Source organism: Stegostoma tigrinum, chromosome 3, assembly GCF_030684315.1.
Source record: "Stegostoma tigrinum isolate sSteTig4 chromosome 3, sSteTig4.hap1, whole genome shotgun sequence".
NCBI lineage: Eukaryota > Metazoa > Chordata > Chondrichthyes > Orectolobiformes > Stegostomatidae > Stegostoma > Stegostoma tigrinum.
The window spans coordinates 23,402,617-23,421,010 of NC_081356.1; the positions used below are offsets into that span (position 1 = coordinate 23,402,617).

Genomic DNA, 18,394 nt, shown 5'->3' on the forward strand with positions numbered 1-18,394 from the left:
CTCCATCTTCATAATTAGCTCACAAATAGAAATACACTGGTCTTGATGTTAGCCAAGGCTTTATCTAATTTAGCACATCTATCACCAACACTGCATTCTGCTGTTATTTCTCAGTTCATGCAAGAAGATAGAGGTCGATATAAAACACAACTAAAAATAATTTTACGTCAGGATGACAGATCAGGCAGTATCCATGGGATGCACAAGTTGGTTGGAGAGGTTGACATGTTAAATGCTTTATTATTCCAGGGATCAGCATCATTCAATGGGTTCTGTCTTGATTATCTGTTCCACTTTGTGGTCTACACGATCTGCACTAAGCAGGTCAAAATGTGCAATCACATCAGAGTGAACAGTTCAGTTTTGCTATTTGGATTAGCAAGTCACAATAAAACAGCACTAAAATTAAGATGATTTCAATATTTATTGTCACTGTCATTTAACATTGTTCAGTAATATATTTGAAAACATTTTAATGAAGCAGGATACAGGAAAAAAAAAGCCATCAGAAAACAGCTTGAACATCTGCGAATTTATTTTCCAAGTAGTGAAGCCAGATTAACACAGTGGGACTGCCCTGTAATGTCTGCACAGCGAAGACATTTAGTGATTGTTTACCTGGATTGGGCTGTAGATATTCTGTTGTTTTGGTCATTATTTCCATCACTGCTCGACTAGTAACATCCACCTTCTGAAAATAGGAAGAAATCAAACGCAAATAAATTCTGAGGCTGTGTAATAGCTCACTGCACTCTCAGTATGTGTAGAATCTACAAATGGCAACAAGAACAAGACAGCCTGTGTGGTGAGATAGACAGGTTCAATGTTCTATATTAATCTGACAATTTTGGCTATTATTCAGTCAGTCAGACGCTATGCTCCAGTCAAGTTACACTGATTGGGGGGGCACAAAGATGTTACTACAGAGCAATTCTACAGAGAGACGATGATCTAAATCAGCAATAAATGAAACAGAAACATTATATGTAAAGAACAAATTTTGATTTCCTGCACCTATCTTTGCCAAGCATTACATGTCTGGTAGCATTTTGCTTTGCTTTCATCTTCTTTGCCTCCTCTCCCAAAGTGACAGATTCAATATGGGATGCAGTTTTGGGTCTGTTGAATAATCTCTAGTCTTTCTCTTACTTACCATGAGCATAGACTCTAATCATGCTCTTTGATCATGGATTTTGACTCAGTCCTTTCTGGCTTCATCAATGTCTTCACATATGCTGTTCCCAGCAGAGGTCAAAGGGTAGCAATTAATTACAAACACTGGCTGATTTTGGATTCTTTAGAGAACATCATATTTACAGGAACACCACATAAAATAATTCCATCAGAGCTAATGAGCATACATGACTTGGAATGCAGTGAAACTATACCCATCAAACTGGCTTTTCAGTATTACACAGGTGAATTATACACCTTGCAAAACTATTAGGCCATACTCCCAAAAGGGAACCGTGTATTTGGAAATCATTGAATCATAGAATCACTACAGTGCAGATAAAGGCCCATCAAGTCTGCACTATAACACTCTGAAGAACATCCCCGCACCCCACCCCACCCCCAACTCTATCCCCGTAATCCTGCATTTACCATAGATAAGCCACCTTTGGACAACTTTGGACTGTGGGAGGGGTGTGTTAAGGAACTGAAGCCAAATGTTGCCTTATTCTTAACTAATACTCCTTCTGAACACAGCTTCCCCATTGAAAGTATTCGATTGCATGGTGTGTTCTATGGAAAATAACAGTTCTTTGAAAAGATGATCCATTTTATTGCAAAATATAAGAGACAACTTTCAAGATAAATAAGACTGTTTTCTAGCCTTTTCATCAAAAGCAATCTCAAACTTCCAACTGTGATAATTCTGTATTAGACTGGCAAAGGCTGTCATTACAAGTGAGCGGTTTCTGATTTTTTTTAACCATTGGTGAACAGGAGGTTAAAACGTAATGTAAACGGTCACAATTGCATGATTACACTATCACACATTTTGTAAAGAAGGTTAATCTGACCTTTTAAAAAGGGCACAGATTTTTCCCACAATGAAGATCCGCTCTGTTGTGTTGAGAATGGCAAAATGCCCAGCTCCATAGCCTAGGATTCTACATGTTAACGGGGTTGCAACTGGGTGCAGTCTGTAGCCTGAAGAGAAACAGAGGCAACTGATGGTGCTTTAGCTGAGGGTCACCATGCCTCAGGCGAGGAGAAAGGCAGAGAAGGTGAATCCTTCATGGTAACCTCTGCCAGCTTGTTGACTGAACCCATGCTGTGGGTGATACTGTGCCATTTTGGAGTACTGGCGTTTGAAACAGGGAGTGTGAAGATAAATCTGGTAAAAGCAGGTCTGATCTCAGTGCATTTGTTTTGGGTAGCCACAGTTCCCTCTGGAGAGCTGGCTACTCATGTGGATATGGGCCCAGGTCATGTTCTCTCTAATTTTCTTTCTGCCTCCAACACCCATGCACAGCAGCAAACTCTGGAAGTATACATGGGGGCCTTGCAGCAGCTGTACAAGCGTGCAGTCTAAAGGGAGCCATTGGAATTGGTCGTTCCAACTCACATCCACACTCACACATGCACACAATCTCTCTCCTCTGCAGAGTTGAAGCAGGAATGACAATCAGGGCTAGAAAAAATTGCTTATTAACTCCAGTCACAAAAAGCAAAAAGACTGATATGTCACCTCAGGATTAATCACATCGGGAACAGTTAGAATTTGAATAATCTTTGAAGAAAACAATGGGTTCCTGTGAAGGTGTGAGAATTCAAACCTTCTGAGAAAACAGGAGATTGGAAGGACACCACAGGAGATTCCAGCATAATCGAATTTGCCTTGTGGAACAATGATGCATCAAAGTTAACAGAAGAGCCATTTTGCTTTGCTTCAAAGAGGTATTGAAGGAGGGACCTGTGCTGCTGATTGAGGGGAGCTGGTTGGTGTTCTTCACTTGGATTTCCGGACAGCTTTTGATTAGGTGCCCATTAAAAGGTGACTGCACAAAGTAGGAACACCTGGTTTGAAGGGAACAAAACAAAAATTGCTGGAAAAGCTTCTGCGGAAGGGTCACTGGGCCCAAAACGTTAATTCTGATTTTTCTCCAAAGATGCTCCCAGGCCTCCCGAGTTTTTCAGCAATTTCTGTTTCGTTTCTGACTTCCAGCATCCACAGTTCTTTCGGTTTTTGTTTTGTATAGGAAGAACATATTAGCATGGATAGGTGATTGGTTGACTGGCATAAAACAGGGAGTATAAATGTATCTTCTCTCAAATTGGCAAGATGTGAGTAACAAGCTCCGAAAAAGATCTGTGCTGGACCATCAAGTGCTACAATTTGTAGCAGATAAGGGTAATGTAGAGCACAGTGGCTGAATTTGCAGATGACACAAAAATGGATAAGAAAGTATATTGTGTAGATGGCAAAGTTGAAGACCAATACAGGTAGGTTAAGTGAGTTGGCAAAATCTAGCAGACATTATATATTGCAGGAAAATACGAAGTTGTTCATTCTGGCAGGAAAAAAAACATCTTAAAAATGATTTAAATCAGGAACGTGTACAGAATTCTGTGGTATATAGGGATTCAGGCATTGTACTGCATGCACTACAATAAGTTAGTATGCAAGTACCACAAGTGATTAAAAAGGCAAATGCAATGCTATTCTTTATTATAAGAATTAAACATTTAAAAAAAGGGTAATGCTTCATTTATACTGCAGGGCATTGGTGTGATCACGTGTCAAATACTGATCACGTGGCAATTCTGGGCTCCTTCGTTCTGGAAGGTCACAAATGCATTGGAAGTAGTTTACAGAAGGTTTACTAGACTGATTTACTAGCTTGCTTTAACCTCCTTCCAAAAATCCACAAACAGAAATATCCGCACAGACCCCTTGTTTCAGCCTGCTACTCCCCCACAGAACTCATTTCTTCCTACCTTGATTCAGTCTTCCCCCCACTAGTCTCCCAGCCCATGTGCATTCATGCTTCCTCTGACGTTTTATGCCAGTTTCAAAACTTGAAGTTTGCAGGCTCCAGCTGCCTCCTCTATGGACGTGCAATCCCTTTACACATCCATTCCCTGCTAGGATGACCTTAGGGTTCCCTGCTTCTTCCTGGAGCAAAGACCTGAACTGTCCCCAACTACCAGCACCCTTCTCTGCTTGGCCAAGCTCATCCTCACCCTCAACAGCTCCACTTTTAACTCCTCTCATTTTCTTCAGGTACCTGCATGGGCCCAGTTATGCCTGTCTCTTCCTTGTTCTAATTCTATTCCAGGGCCCAGCACAACGCTTTCTCCAATATATTAATGATATCATCAGTGCTGCTTCCCTCTCTCATCCCGAATTGGAAAAGTTCACTGATTTCCCTTCCAATTTCCACTTTGCCCTCACTTTCACCTGATCTATCTCTGACTCCTCCCTTCCCTTTTTCGATATCTCTGTTTCCATTTCTGAGAATAGGCTGGTCACTAATATGTACTATAAACCCACCAACTCCCACAACTACCTGGACTATCCTCACTAACTGACTATCCTCACACCCTGCTTTCTGTAAAGACTCCATCCCATTCTCTCAGTCCCTACATCTCCGTAACACATGTTCAGATGTGGCCAACTTTGACAAGGGAGCCTCCGAAATATCCACCTTCTTCCTCAACCGAGGATTTCGCAGCTCTGTTGTGACAGGCCCCTTAACCAGGTTCAACCCATTTCCCATACTTCCACCCTCATCCCTCTCTTCCCTCCTGCAACGACGATAGTGTTCCTCTTGTCCCACCATCCCACCAGTATCCACATCAGACGATCATCAGGCACCATATCTACCACCTCCAGCGAGATGCCACCACCAGGCACATATTCCCCTCCCCTCCCTTGTCTGCCTTCCACAGGGACCACTCCCTCCAGGACACCGTCCTCCACTCTTCTTTCACTCCCAACACACCCTCACAGCCCCATGGCACTTCCTCCTGCAATCACCAAAGGTATAACATCTGCGCATTAACCTCCTCCCTCCCCAGTATCCAAGGGCCCAAACATACCTTCCAGGTGAAGCAACACTTCACCTGCACTTCCCAGAATCTAGTCTACTGCATTCACTTCTCACAATGTGGTCTCCTCTACATTGGGGAAATGAAGCATGGACTGAGTGACCGTTTTGCAAAACATCCATGTTCTGCTCACAAAAATGACCCTGTGCTTCCAGTTGCCTGCCACCACAACACACCACCCTGTTCCCTGGCCTACATCTCTGTCTCAGGCTTACTGCAGTGTTCCGGCAAAGCTCGGGGCAAGCTGGAAGACCAACACCTCATTTCCCAATTGGGGACCCTGCAGCCCTGCAGATTCAATATTCAGTTCAATATTTTTGGGACCTGAACTCTCCCATCTCCTAGCCACCTACCCCACCCACCAGGCCTTGTTATCCCATAGCCTGCCATTGCACACTACCTATCATTAGTCACTCATAGTCCCCATTAACAGCTATTCACCCTCCTAACCAGATCAATATCACCCTTCTTTTCCTATCCAATGGCTCTTCTCTCTCTGTGGGCTCTATCCCCACCTATCATTAACTCTCCATCCCCTCTCCTCCCTCTCTTCTGCATACAGACTGACAGTTTTCTAGCTTTCTTCAGTTCTGAGGAAGGGTCATTGGACCCAAAACGTTAACTCTGATTTTTTCTTCACGGACGCTGCCAGACCTGCTGAGTTTTGCCAGCCACTTCTGATTTTGATCCTTATTTACAGCGTCGGTATTTCTTTCAATTTTTACCAGACTGATGCCTGGAATGAGCAGGTTGTTTCACGCAGAAAGATTAGACAAACTGGTCTTATTTTCCCTGGAAATTAAAAGAGTTACAAGTGATTTGTTTGAAGTTTATAAGATTCTGCATTGTCTCGACAAAGGAGATGAGGAACAGGTATTTCCCCTTATGGGTGCGTCCAAAACAAAGGGACACTGTTTTAAAATTATGCCTTGCCTTTTTAGGACAGAGATGAAAGGAAATTTCTTCTTCAAATGTTTCTGTGACTTTGGAACTCTCAATCTCAGAAGGCGGTGGAAGCGGGGTCATTAAATTTTTTTAAGGCAGAGTTGGACAGATCCCAGTTAGGCAAGGGAACCAATGGTGATTGAAGGTAAATGGGAATGCGGAATCAGAATACAAACAGATCAGCCATAATCCTGGCGAATGGCAGAGCTGGTTTGAGGGGCTGAATGGCGTCCTTCTATTCCAATTCTTATGTTTGTTTTACAGGCATTTTGTCAGAACTCCCCAGGAAACTCTGAATGCAGGAAAACTACAAGTGACGAACAAGAACCTTCTGAACCCAAACCTTACTCTTCTTATCATGCCCACCAGCACAAGCAACCTCCAACCATTCAACTACACAAGCCTTCGCAACTGCTAAATTCACATTTTCAACCTTTTGGAAAAAGAATCTTCAAGCAAGCGACACGTCTGCCAAGAAAATAGACCGATCCTGCAAGTGTATTTTGACTGTGCTTCTAAGCTTTACAGCTGTATTTTAGTGAATAATTACATCACATTTTACTTAAGTAACTTCTATGCTGGACAATAAACTTGCATTTATCTTGGTTTAAGACAAATGCTTTGCTACTGGTTAGTTTTAAGATTGGAATATTTGATAAATTGAAAAAGGGGCTAAAAGAGCTACACAAATTTGTTGTTCATTGACCACATTTACAGACAAAGCTGTTGTGGTCACGACAAAGGAATTTACATTACATTCAGACTGAGATGTAATCTGTTCTACAATCCAGCTGCCCCAATGGCTCAACAAAATTCTTCGGTGTGCAACTATGCGAAACAGATCAGTTAGGAGGCAAGTTGAAGCTTGGCTTACCAGACATTGGCTGATTTCTGGATAGATATAACAGCTGTCAATCGTTTGGTTTGAAACTGTTTCTTTACTGCTTTTGATAAATCAGTTAATTTCTCCAGTTTGTTGCAGACAAGAATCTCCTGTCATGTGTTCTTTGCTGATCTACAGGACTTTGAGTTAACTCTGGAGACTGAATCTTAAGGTTTGGATTTGACAATACATGATACCTGAAATGTCAGACCTCAGAACATGGCAAAACCCAAATATCAGTGACATACACTCTGCCTTTCATCCAGGCATAGCTCTAGTTTTAGCATTTTAATGACCTCAACAGCCAGAATACCAATTCATCATATTTCATTTATGAATAAAAGCATAATAACAGTTGTCCAGAAACCAGGCCACAAGCTAATGCATTCTGCCCTCAAATAAATTACTCAAACATGGAAAATAAATTAATTCACACCACATATAACAATACAAGGATAATGACAGAGTTAATTTGATTGTTTTCACTGTATGGTAAATTCTATTAATTTGGAGCTTCTGTCCATCTTCAAGGTTTTGGATCTGTCTTTCAGAAATGTTGTAATGAATTATGTTTCAATTCCTCTGTGCAGAAAGCCAAGTCAATTTATATGTTAGAATGAAAAAAATCTATAATACTGGCAGAAATTTCAGCTGATTTACAAAATAATAGAAATTTTTGATGAGTTTATTACTCAGTGATGTATAACTCTAATGGCTAGCACTGGATTATGTTCGACTCTTTTAGTCCTTCATGTTGCTGCATGAATCTACATATTGAGCTGGATTTTAAAGTCTCCAGCTAGTGTAATTGAAATATAAAACATGAATTGAAGTATAAAATAAAACATGCGGTTCCCCATCCACCTTCCTATCCAAATCCGACCTCTCTCCCACATTACAAGGTGTGGGGAAGGTGCCAGGAACAATTAGTGGCCAACAAAGGGGGTCATTTTGCTTTTGCCACTATTTAATACGCAGTAAAATAAAGGCTCAGGCAAAGCAGGTAGCCTAGCAGCTTTCACTTTAATGCTGTTGGATAAAGGGGGTACATCGTCTCCAGGGGCCTTCCGATATCTATCTGAGGCTCAGCCCCTACGTAATATTAATGTAATAATCAGTTAAGCAGTGATTGGGGTTCACTGATAACTAATTTTCTGGTTAGATTGAAAGGGGGGACATGCGGATACAGGGTTGCAACGAGCTGTAAGACTGAGCAGCTAATAAACTCTATGCATAAAGAATGGTGTCTTGACTTTTGTTTTGTCACGTGTTTTGAATCCAAGTTAAGAGATCAGAACCTCCCTGCCTCATTAACCTTTGTGCTTCCAGACTCTGATCCTGCTGCTGAACGTCCTCAGTTAACTCACTGGAGTCTGCTGTGCAGGCTTATCTAAAATAATGCATCTTGTGTCGAAGACCTGAAATCATTATTCTTCTTCAGCCAATTTGATTGGCCAGCATGTTTCTTGGCTGGGGTTTCCTCCAGATGAAAGCAGGAGTACCACTCTATACAACACTACTGGCATTGCAAGATTAATACAAAATGCTTAATAAGTCTGTAGAGGTATATGAAATTGGAGATTTATTAGAACGCATCTTATTACTCTGTTTTACGTCTTTTATGAGACTGTGTAGAGCCAAAATCATGTGAAGTTGCACCACTTACTGTGATGATTATACAATCATCATATTAAGTAAGTTGAATTAACCCATCAACAATCCAATTTTGAATACAACTCTTTAAACAACACACTGAATCAGTTACGGTCACTTGTGATTGGTGGCCAGCTTTTGAGTCGGTGGGAGCTACAACATTTCTGTCAGGGATGTAATGTGTCTCTATGTATGATCCAGCCCAAAGACCTGGGCATTGTTTGTCTGCAATGCACATCTCAACAAACACAAGCTCGATGATAATGTTTAGAAATAGTGCGAATGATTGGTCCAATCAGTAATTTACCAAGCTTTACATATTTCTTATTGAAATATATTGAAAAAAGAAACACAGTTTTACTTACTTATAGGATAATAAAATGTGAGGCTGGATGAACACAGCAGGCCAAGCAGCATCTCAGGAGCACAAAAGCTGACGTTTCGGGCCTAGACCCTTCATCAGAGACTCTGATGAAGGGTCTAGGCCCGAAACGTCAGCTTTTGTGCGCCTGAGATGCTGCTTGGCCTGCTGTGTTCATCCAGCCTCACATTTTATTATCTTGGAATCTCCAGCATCTGCAGTTCCCATTATCTCTGATACTCCTTTACTTACTTATAGTTTGTTTAGCACAGGCCTTCACCTTGTTATCAATAAACAGGAGTGTAATTAGCAAGGAAAAATGTCACTTTTTCAGCCTCAGAACAGACGCACAAACAGTAAATGTGTGAACGAGTGGAGAGACATTAACATTAATGAGTAATTACACCAAGAAAGTTCAGCATTGTAAGGGGATTTATATCTTTATAAACCTTGGGCACAACAAACTTTAATGCAATCTAAAACATCCCCTTTGATTAATCACGTCTCTTTAGTTCAGAGCTTCCAAGTATTTGACCTGCTCCTTCACTTTACATTAACGACTCAATCACCATCTATTCTATTGCTGTAACTCCACTCTTTCAGATCACAAACACTCAGTCGGAAACACTCCAACAACTCAGAACTCGGAAAGTTCTCTTTCAGAGCAACAGCTGAATCATATTTTGTTTTCTTCCATACTCTAGAAAATGCCATTATTTTCTAATTCTTTAGTCAAATGCTATCACAACTTACCATTCATATTTTCATTTTCAATGTTTTTTCTTTCTTACCAATCTGCACTGGTTTAGAAATTCAGAAGTAAAGCAAGCCATGCACATGTAGGGTGAAACTCACAGAGAATCTGACGTTGTGCCTCATGTGGATTGATTCAGTGATGTGTAGGCTGTAGCGGATTGCTAGTGAAAGAACAACATTGCAAAACCAGCAAAAACCCTCAGGGCAAATGTAGAATGCAAAACACAGCTACAGTCAGGAATGAGGAGATAAGCAGAATCAAAAAGAAGGGCTACTAATCTCTTCTATTTTATAACTTCAGTCGCATCCTCAAACTCATTCATTCAATAACCAAATGAAATACAGTTAGTAACAACATTCCATTAAATCATCCAAATTGAGCTGGCCTCTAAACCGCATATTGATGCAACGTTTCAAAATTAATTGAACAGTTCAAGCTCTTACCCTCAATTCTAATGTTCTACTGAGATGTGATCCAGGAAAACTAGCGTACTAGTTAGAGGATATTTAAGTGACATGCCGGAATCAGTAGAACATTCTGACTATGATCCAGGACTGCCTGATTCCATCAGTAACTACAAGGAAATCACTTTAGAAAAAGATACATTTTCCATGTAAAATATATTAAAGAAACTTGACTGTAATTATCCTTCTTCCTTGTTTTTACATTGGTGCCATATATTGTTACACATTCCTCCATTCCATTCCAACTAATTCTCTCTTTGGGTCACGAAACAATGTAATTCTTGACCTTTGCTAACCCTTTCCCCCCTCCTTCATATTTTACAACTCATGCCTAAACATTTCCCTTTATTTTCTCCTTGATTTATTGGCTATCTCTCTTGGCCATCTCATCTAAGACAACATATCCAAAAGGTAAGAAATACAGAAAAAAATCCAAAAGCAAGCCAATTAAATTCACAGGAGTTCTGACTACTTGCCACATTTTAATCCCAATTCAGCCAACCACTCACTTTAATATTTCAAAAATATAATGATGAAACTAGTTGCCGCCATAGTTCAGTAAATGTCTTTTATATCATGATCAGTGCACTTCTGTTTAAAGATACAACCTTTGAAATGTGATGGCAAAATTGATTTTAATTTCATGATATGACCTGATTTACCTTGCAACACATCACTGCTTCCTACAAATATCTTGTTGTTTGCACCAAATATCAGGTGTGAGTTTCTGTACCACCTCTTCAGCTTTCTGTTATAATTTTGATGGAAAAAGCGCTGACACAGATAAACCAGGATCGTGTTAAAGTTACTACAGAGGAAAGGGATAAACTCCAAAGAAATTCATCTCCTTAATTGCAATGAAAATCCTCCATAATTAATGATGAACACTGTATTTATTTCAAATCTAATGGATACCCCAGAAAGCTTTGCGTATTTTGTTTGTGTGGTTTTTAGCTAGTTACTCATAGGTGATATCCTGAATCCTTTCCAACATAACGTTAGCACATGGCCAACAATAGTATACAGAAATTTCACATAGGACACTGTCCAATTTGTCCTTTTATGCTGTAATTGAAAGACATAGCCAGGAATATGAAAAGGCAAATTCATTCAGAAGATTAGATACATCACTTACTTTTTCCATTTCTTTGAAGTCATCATCAAGTTTGGTCCCTTCCGCACCACCAACCTTTTCACTGACACGCTGTGAAAACATAACATATCCGAAGGTAAGACAGCAACAATACACACATGAAAAGATCTTGAAGATCCTATCATAAACTGACATCATTAACATGATTGGGTCTGATCTTTAGAAATTAACGAATTTCAAAGAGATGAAAGTGTTGTGATGATATAGTGGACACGCAAACTGGGTCATTGAACTTTAAAATGCTTTCCCCTCTTCACCTATTAAGTCCTAATCAAAAGGAAATTAAGTGGGAAACAGGCTAATCTCCAATTGGCCCCAGGTTGATTGATGGGTTTATTGCTTGCTGAGAGAGCGAATTGAATGAACTGCAATCATTGAGTTGCTACTGGGTACTTCCAGGCTGCTATTCAAACCAGTACCTTCTCAGTTTAGTTAATTAATAATAATCTTGCCTCTAAGAAGGTGATAGGCGCAATGTTTCTTCACCCCTGATCCAGCACATGAACAAACTGTGTAGACTGGCAATGAATGCAATACTGAGTATTCTGCACTACCTTTCAGGCACAACATTAACTTAGGTTCTGTTTGCATGATCAAAATTGACAGTAAAGATCATATGTCAGAATTTGAAGCAACCCAAGCCATTCTTCCGGTTTCCTAGCCAAACATTTCACCAACTACCAAAACAGATTAAATGGTCATGTTCATCATTATGGAATCTCACAATGTGCAACTGACTTTCAAATTTTCGCAGCTAGCGAAAGTAACTGTAATTCAAACTAATTAATCAATTGCCTTTGAGACAGTACAAAATTCAAAACACTATGGGCACAAATGTTTTGCTATAAAATAAGACATTTCAAAAGCCTATATCTGTGCTAACGTTAGCACGCAGTCATTGTTTGAGAAGCAAGGACATGCTTACATAATATTTATATTTCAGAATCAACTTAGAAAGCCAGTTGGCTCCAATGCTGGAGAGAAACTTCAAAATACTTCAGTGCAGAGGGATCTGGCCGTCCTTATGCGTGAATCACAGCAAACTGATATGCACGCACTACAGGTAGAAAAGAGGCAAATGAAATTTTGCCACTCATTGCTAAAGGAATGTAGTATAAAAGTCAGGAAGTGCTGTTGCGGCTGTACAAAGCATCAGCGAGATTGTGTCTAGAGTAATGCATTCAGTTTTGGTCCTCTAACTCAAGGAAGCATATAATTGCATTGGAGGCAATTTCGATAAAATCCAGTAGATTAATACCAGAGATGAAAGGCTTGTTTTATGAGGAGGTATTAAACAGTTGAGGGCTATATTTGCTACACGTTAGAATGAGAGAAGGCCTAATTGAGGCACATAAATTGCTGCAGGGGATTGACAAAGTTGACAAGGAGTGTATTTTTCTGCTTGTGGGGCAATCCAGAATGAGAAATCATAGTTTTAGGCTGACAGGTGGCAGGCTTAAAACAGAGAAGAGGACGAATTACTTCTCTTAAGAAGTTGTGAATCTGTAGAATTTACTACCTCAGAGTGGACAAACATAAGGAGGAGAGAGATAATAGGAACTGCAGATGCTGGAGAGTCCGAGATAACAAGGTGTAGAGCTGGATGAACACAGCAGGCCAAGCGGCATCAGAGGAGCAGGAAGGCTGACGTTTTGGGCCTAGACCCTTCATCAGAAAAGGGGGAGGGGAAGGGGGCTCTGAAATAAATAGGGAGACGGGGGAGGTGGATCAAAGATGGATATAGGATAAGGTAGATGGAGAGGAGACAGACAAGTCAAAGAGGCGGGGAAGTAGCAGGTAAAGGTGAGTGTAGGTGAGGAGATAGGGAGGAGATAGGTCAGTCCGGAGAGGACGGACAGGTTAAGGTTGGAAATGGGGGTGTGGCTTGAAATGTGAGCCTTCCTGCTCCTCTGATGCTGCTTGGCCTGCTGTGTCCATCTGGCTCTACACCTTGTTATCAAGGATTCTCCAGCATTGACAATTCCTACTATCTCTGTAACCATTCTAACTCTGTTCCCTTAAGCTGCAGTGTGATCACCTCTCTGAACATGCCATCCACATAACACTCTGTTTCACAGATGGATCACAGTTGCCTGAGCCACCATCTGAGTTCTAAAGCCCAGAGTTCAACTTCCTGTATATGTGATCATCTGCGATACCAGTAGTGTCTATGAGTTTCCACATATTACAGGCTACATATTCCACTTGGCTGAACAGCACTGCCATGTCTCAACTTTATTTCCCTTATGTTAACTTTATTTTGTTTTGATTATTTATATTACTTTATTATAATTGGTCCTGACATTCCGTCATCCCTCACATTTTTCCTGTTAAATCCAAACATAGCTGCATAATAACTTGTTTATCTAATTTTCAGCAATTTGAAGGAAGTCCAGACTAACAGTTTCTAACCAAGCAATGATATTACCAATCCTCCCTGGTCTTTATCAAGATCCACACTCAGCACTCTTTGCTTGTCATAAACATGTCTTAAAGCATCTCTTTATCCCTCTGCACTGAATGCCCATTTGACTCAAATGTCCAGATATTCTCACTCAGCCTCTGTCTCGCTCAGGCAAAACTCTCTCACACAAACTGTGCATCCTTTCTTAAAAATATAAGTGTCATGGATTAAATAAAAGATGTGATAATTGGAATTTACATAGAACTACTGAGAAAGTGAGGGTAGCCTCACATGGCATTAGATATCAGCAAAAGACATGTCTCCTTTTTCAGTAAAACTCTGTACTACCAAGTGAATATACGCAAAATTCAAAGCTGTCCGGAAAATCACAGGCTGCAAAGTCACATGATACAAATTCGCAACGGACGCTGATAATTTCAAGAGAACATCTGCCTTCACTTAAAATTATAGACAATCTAGCTACTGAAGTGGAACATTTTCCTGATACTTCAGTGAGATCAACACCATTAGTGAATCAACATGAAGCTGTCACATCTGATCGCTGTGAATCAGCAACTAAATTGGTGAACACTTTCAAAATCCATCTGGTCATTGTATGATTATGGTTTCTACAGTAGTAATGAGGTGACAATGGAACAGCAGAACTACCTTTACAGCCAAAGTATTAATCTAGTAATCAGAGAGCATGCTTCATTGAATCAAATGCTGATATGCTAAAGTATTTACACAATAAGCCACTATGTTAGTGAGTTTTAGAAAGTATTAATGTGAAGCATTTGCTTTACCGAAATTGTCAACGTTGTATGTTGCCACTTTGGGAAACTCATCAAAAGCAGGAGGAATATAAAGCACTGATGGCATTTTACAGGGGCACTGTAATCTGATTCAGTCATATTACCTTGGATAAGATAAAATGTTGAAAAGTTTCAAAGAAAGGAGAAATAGTTTGGATCTATTTTACTCAATTAAAACAGTTCTAGCAGAACACTCAATGGCAGCTAGATATGGACTCAGACCTGCATTCATCTGCGATACCCATGGGTACAAGGTATCAGTGGCAAGGCTAGAATAGAAGAAGTACCTCAGTGTCACTTCTTTATAAAAGCGACAATGTGGTACTAGTAACAGCCCATACGGAAGAAGAAGCATAGAATCCACATGGCTTGGAAACAGACCATTTGGCCCAACAAGTCCACACCAACGCTCCGAAGAGCATTATACCCAAATCAAATACCTTACACTTTCCCTATAACCCTGCATTTCTCGTGGCTATTGCACCTAACCAATACATCCCTAAATACATTGGGTAAATAAGCATTGTCGAACACCTAGCATGGACATCTTTGGCCTGTGGGAGGGAACTGCAGCACCCGGCAGAAACCTACAATCACATGGGGAGAACATGCAAATTCCACACAGACAGTCGCTCGAGGCTGGAATCAAACCAGGTCCCTGGTGCTGTGAGGCAGCAGTGCTAACCACAGAGCCACTGTGCTGGCCAAGTAACCTCTGTAGTAAATATCCTGCCAAATCTCCCTGAGGAAAAGCAACAGCCAGGGATACTGGAAACTTCTTTTCAGGGCACTCTGGAAGTGCCCTGCCTATTCACATCTCTGTTAGTGACTCCATTACCCCAGCAGCTGAGGCACGTGCCCATGGAAGACACTCACAGCAGAAGGCACCCAACAAAGTTTTCAAAAACACCACGGCATTACCAGTCACCAGGATCCGTCCAGACCAGCTACTGATGTCCGGCCTACAACTAAACGTAGGAGAAGAGACAGGAAAATCTAAGGACATGTTGGTAGCATGACAGTTCAATCATTTTCTACAATATGCGCTTGTGCTAATGTATAGATAATCTTGCATTGTTATACGTTGTAATTTTATTCTGATAATGGGGCAATATGTTTTCTGAAGTGAAAGATGTGGAGCATCTCCAACCAACAAAAGGATGTACCGCATTTCAACCATTTGACATCATCAAGGACAAAGCAACTTGCCAACCAGCCACCACATCCACAAATGTTCACTCCCTCCACCACCATCAGTCAACAGAAGTAACATGTACCATCCACGAGATGCATTGCAGAAATTCACCAAGGGAAGGGTCCTTACATAGCAAACCCATGGGTAATCATGCAAAAATTGACAATGCACCAGGAAACTGATTCTGGCTTCAGAGATAATGTGAACTGCAGATGCTGGAGAATCCAAGATAACAAAGTATGAAGCTGGATGAACACAGCAGACCTGCTTGGCTGCTGTGTTCATCCAGCTTCACACTTTGTTAACTGATTCTGGCTTGTCAAGTTTGGTATTTCACTGTGGCATGTCAAGAAACAGCCTGCTCAGGACAGGCAGATTGATCAATTCAATATTTCAGTCGTTAATGAATTTAAGATGGGTTTTGGGGTTAACTATGGATTTCGCAGAATTCATTTGTGAAAGCTGAGTACAATAATAATGGAGGAGATTGAAGACATGCCAAGCTGCGCTGAAACCTCATTTCCTGTCTGATTGAGTGACAGGCATTGTTCACCGCATTTATACTGAAAGGTTACAGCGACAACTTTTAACATCGCTTGCACTGCTTTGGAGACATTCCTAATTCACAAAACATTAGAGAAGATGGCACAGAGTCAGGCATGTGGAGGAAAACTGCATTTCCTTCAAAACAAAAAGCTAAATTATGGCTGAAATAGGCCCAGACAAAAAGTTGGGCCAGACATAAGGGCAATAAAACTGAGAGAGGATTTTCTCAAGATTCAAACTGCTAAGAACAGTTTAGAGAATTGACAAGTTTGACGCAGGCATATTTGTTCTACAGCTGACAAGTCATAAACAAAAATGGGTCTTTTTCTGTTTGAAAAGATGTAACTAATGGGTTGTCACAGGGTTCGATTCTTAGGGCCCAATTGTTTGTAATTTACATTAATGACTTGGATGAAGACTTTACAGGAACTAGAACCAAACTAGCAGATGACACCAATATAAACGGGAACGTAAGTTGTCATGAAGAAATAAGAAATTTACAAATAGATAATGGATAGGGTAGGTGTATTGGCCAAAATTTGGCAGACGGTATTTAATGTTGATAAGTGTGAGGTTATCCTTTTTGGTTGAAGGAATAGAAAGGCAAATTATTATCTAGATAGAGACAAGCTTCAAAATGCTTTGATGCAGAGGGATCTGGATGTCCTTGTGCATGAATCTCATAAACTAGTATGCGGACATAATAGGTAATAAGGAGGGCAATTAGAATATTAGCACTTATTGCTAAAAGAACAGGGTAAAAAAGTAGGGAAGTGTTGCTGCGACTGTGTAAGGCATTAAGGAAACTGCATCTGGAAGACTATACAATTTGGTCCTATTACTTGAGGAGAAATGTAGTTGCATTGGAAATAGTTAAGACAAATTTCACTAGATTGATTCCAAAGAAGGAGAGTTTGAGGAACTAATGTGGGAGTATGAAGAAAAATTGAGCAGTTTAGGTTTACAATCTCTGGAGCTTAGAAGAATGGGATGATATCTAATCGAGTTATCAAATGCTAACAGGGATTGAAAAAGTAGATGTAGAGTGGATGTTTCCTCATGTATGGTAATCTAGAACAAGATGTCATAGTTTTAGGATAAGGGGTGGCAGAATTAAACAGAGATGAGGACCAATCACTCTTTTCAATGAGTCCTGAATCTATGGAATTCATACCCCAGAGTGCAGCGAATGTTGGGCCATTGAATATATTTAAGGGGGAGACAGACAGATTTTTATCTAGTAATGTGTTGAAGGGTTATGGTGAGTAGATAGGAAAGGAGAGTTGAGGCTGAGCTGAGATCAATCTTGATCACATTAAACAGAGCAGACACTTGGGACTGAAATGCCTATTCCTTCTGAGATAATGGGAACTGCAGATGCTGGAAAATTCCAAGATAATAAAATGTGAGGCTGGATGAACACAGCAGGCTAAGCAGCATCTCAGGAGCACAAAAGCTGACGTTTCGGGCCTAGACCCTTCATGAAGGGTCTAGGCCCGAAACGTCAGCTTTTGTGCTCCTGAGATGCTGCTTAGCCTGCTGTGTTCATCCAGCCTCACATTTTATTATCTTGCCTATTCCTTCTCTTCATTTGTATGTTTTTGTTGTCTCAGATAAAAGGGATGGCCATTTAGGACTAAGGTGAAGAGACATTAAGCTGCATTGTGCAGGAGACTAATGAATATTTGAAATGGATTGACAGTACCCAAGGGGAAGACACATTTACAGTAATGGTTATCGAGTATTATTACTGTTCTCAAATATAACGATAGCTGCACATGGAAAAGGGAACAGCAGATCATAAACGTTTAAAATATTGGCCCACTGAATTGTTTCTTTCCATGTTCCTAGTGCTTCATTTTATGAAGGACAAATCAGTTTTGGTCCCATTTCGCTCTTTAAAAGATATTCTTCATGTATTATTGCGACTTTGTCACAATCTTTGTCACACATTAGCCATCTTGCATTTCTGTGATGGTTATTCCATTCACTATACTTGCCTCTGCTTATGTTCTACATATTTGTTACAGAGAAACAGGAAAGGCCATTGAGCTAATTGAGGTTCTGCCCCCACTGAATCAGATCATAGCTGATCAGTTATATAGGGCTGAATTTTACCAAACATTAGCTAAGTGTCAATTTTGGAGAGTTGCATGG

The 18,394-nt window shown here is 40.4% G+C and overlaps 1 protein-coding gene across 1 annotated transcript in view; it reads right to left on the reverse strand.

Annotated features, from left to right (window-relative positions):
* The window catches only part of LOC125451256 (endophilin-A1), a 154,311-nt gene that overhangs the window by 28,094 nt on the left and 107,823 nt on the right, over window positions 1-18,394 (reverse strand). Inside the window, exons 2-3 of the mRNA XM_048528188.2 lie at window positions 11,260-11,328; window positions 619-691 (exon numbers count right to left, since the gene is read on the reverse strand). Of these exons, the coding sequence (XP_048384145.1) occupies window positions 619-691; window positions 11,260-11,328 (142 nt within the window). The remainder of the gene's footprint in view (window positions 1-618; window positions 692-11,259; window positions 11,329-18,394) is intronic.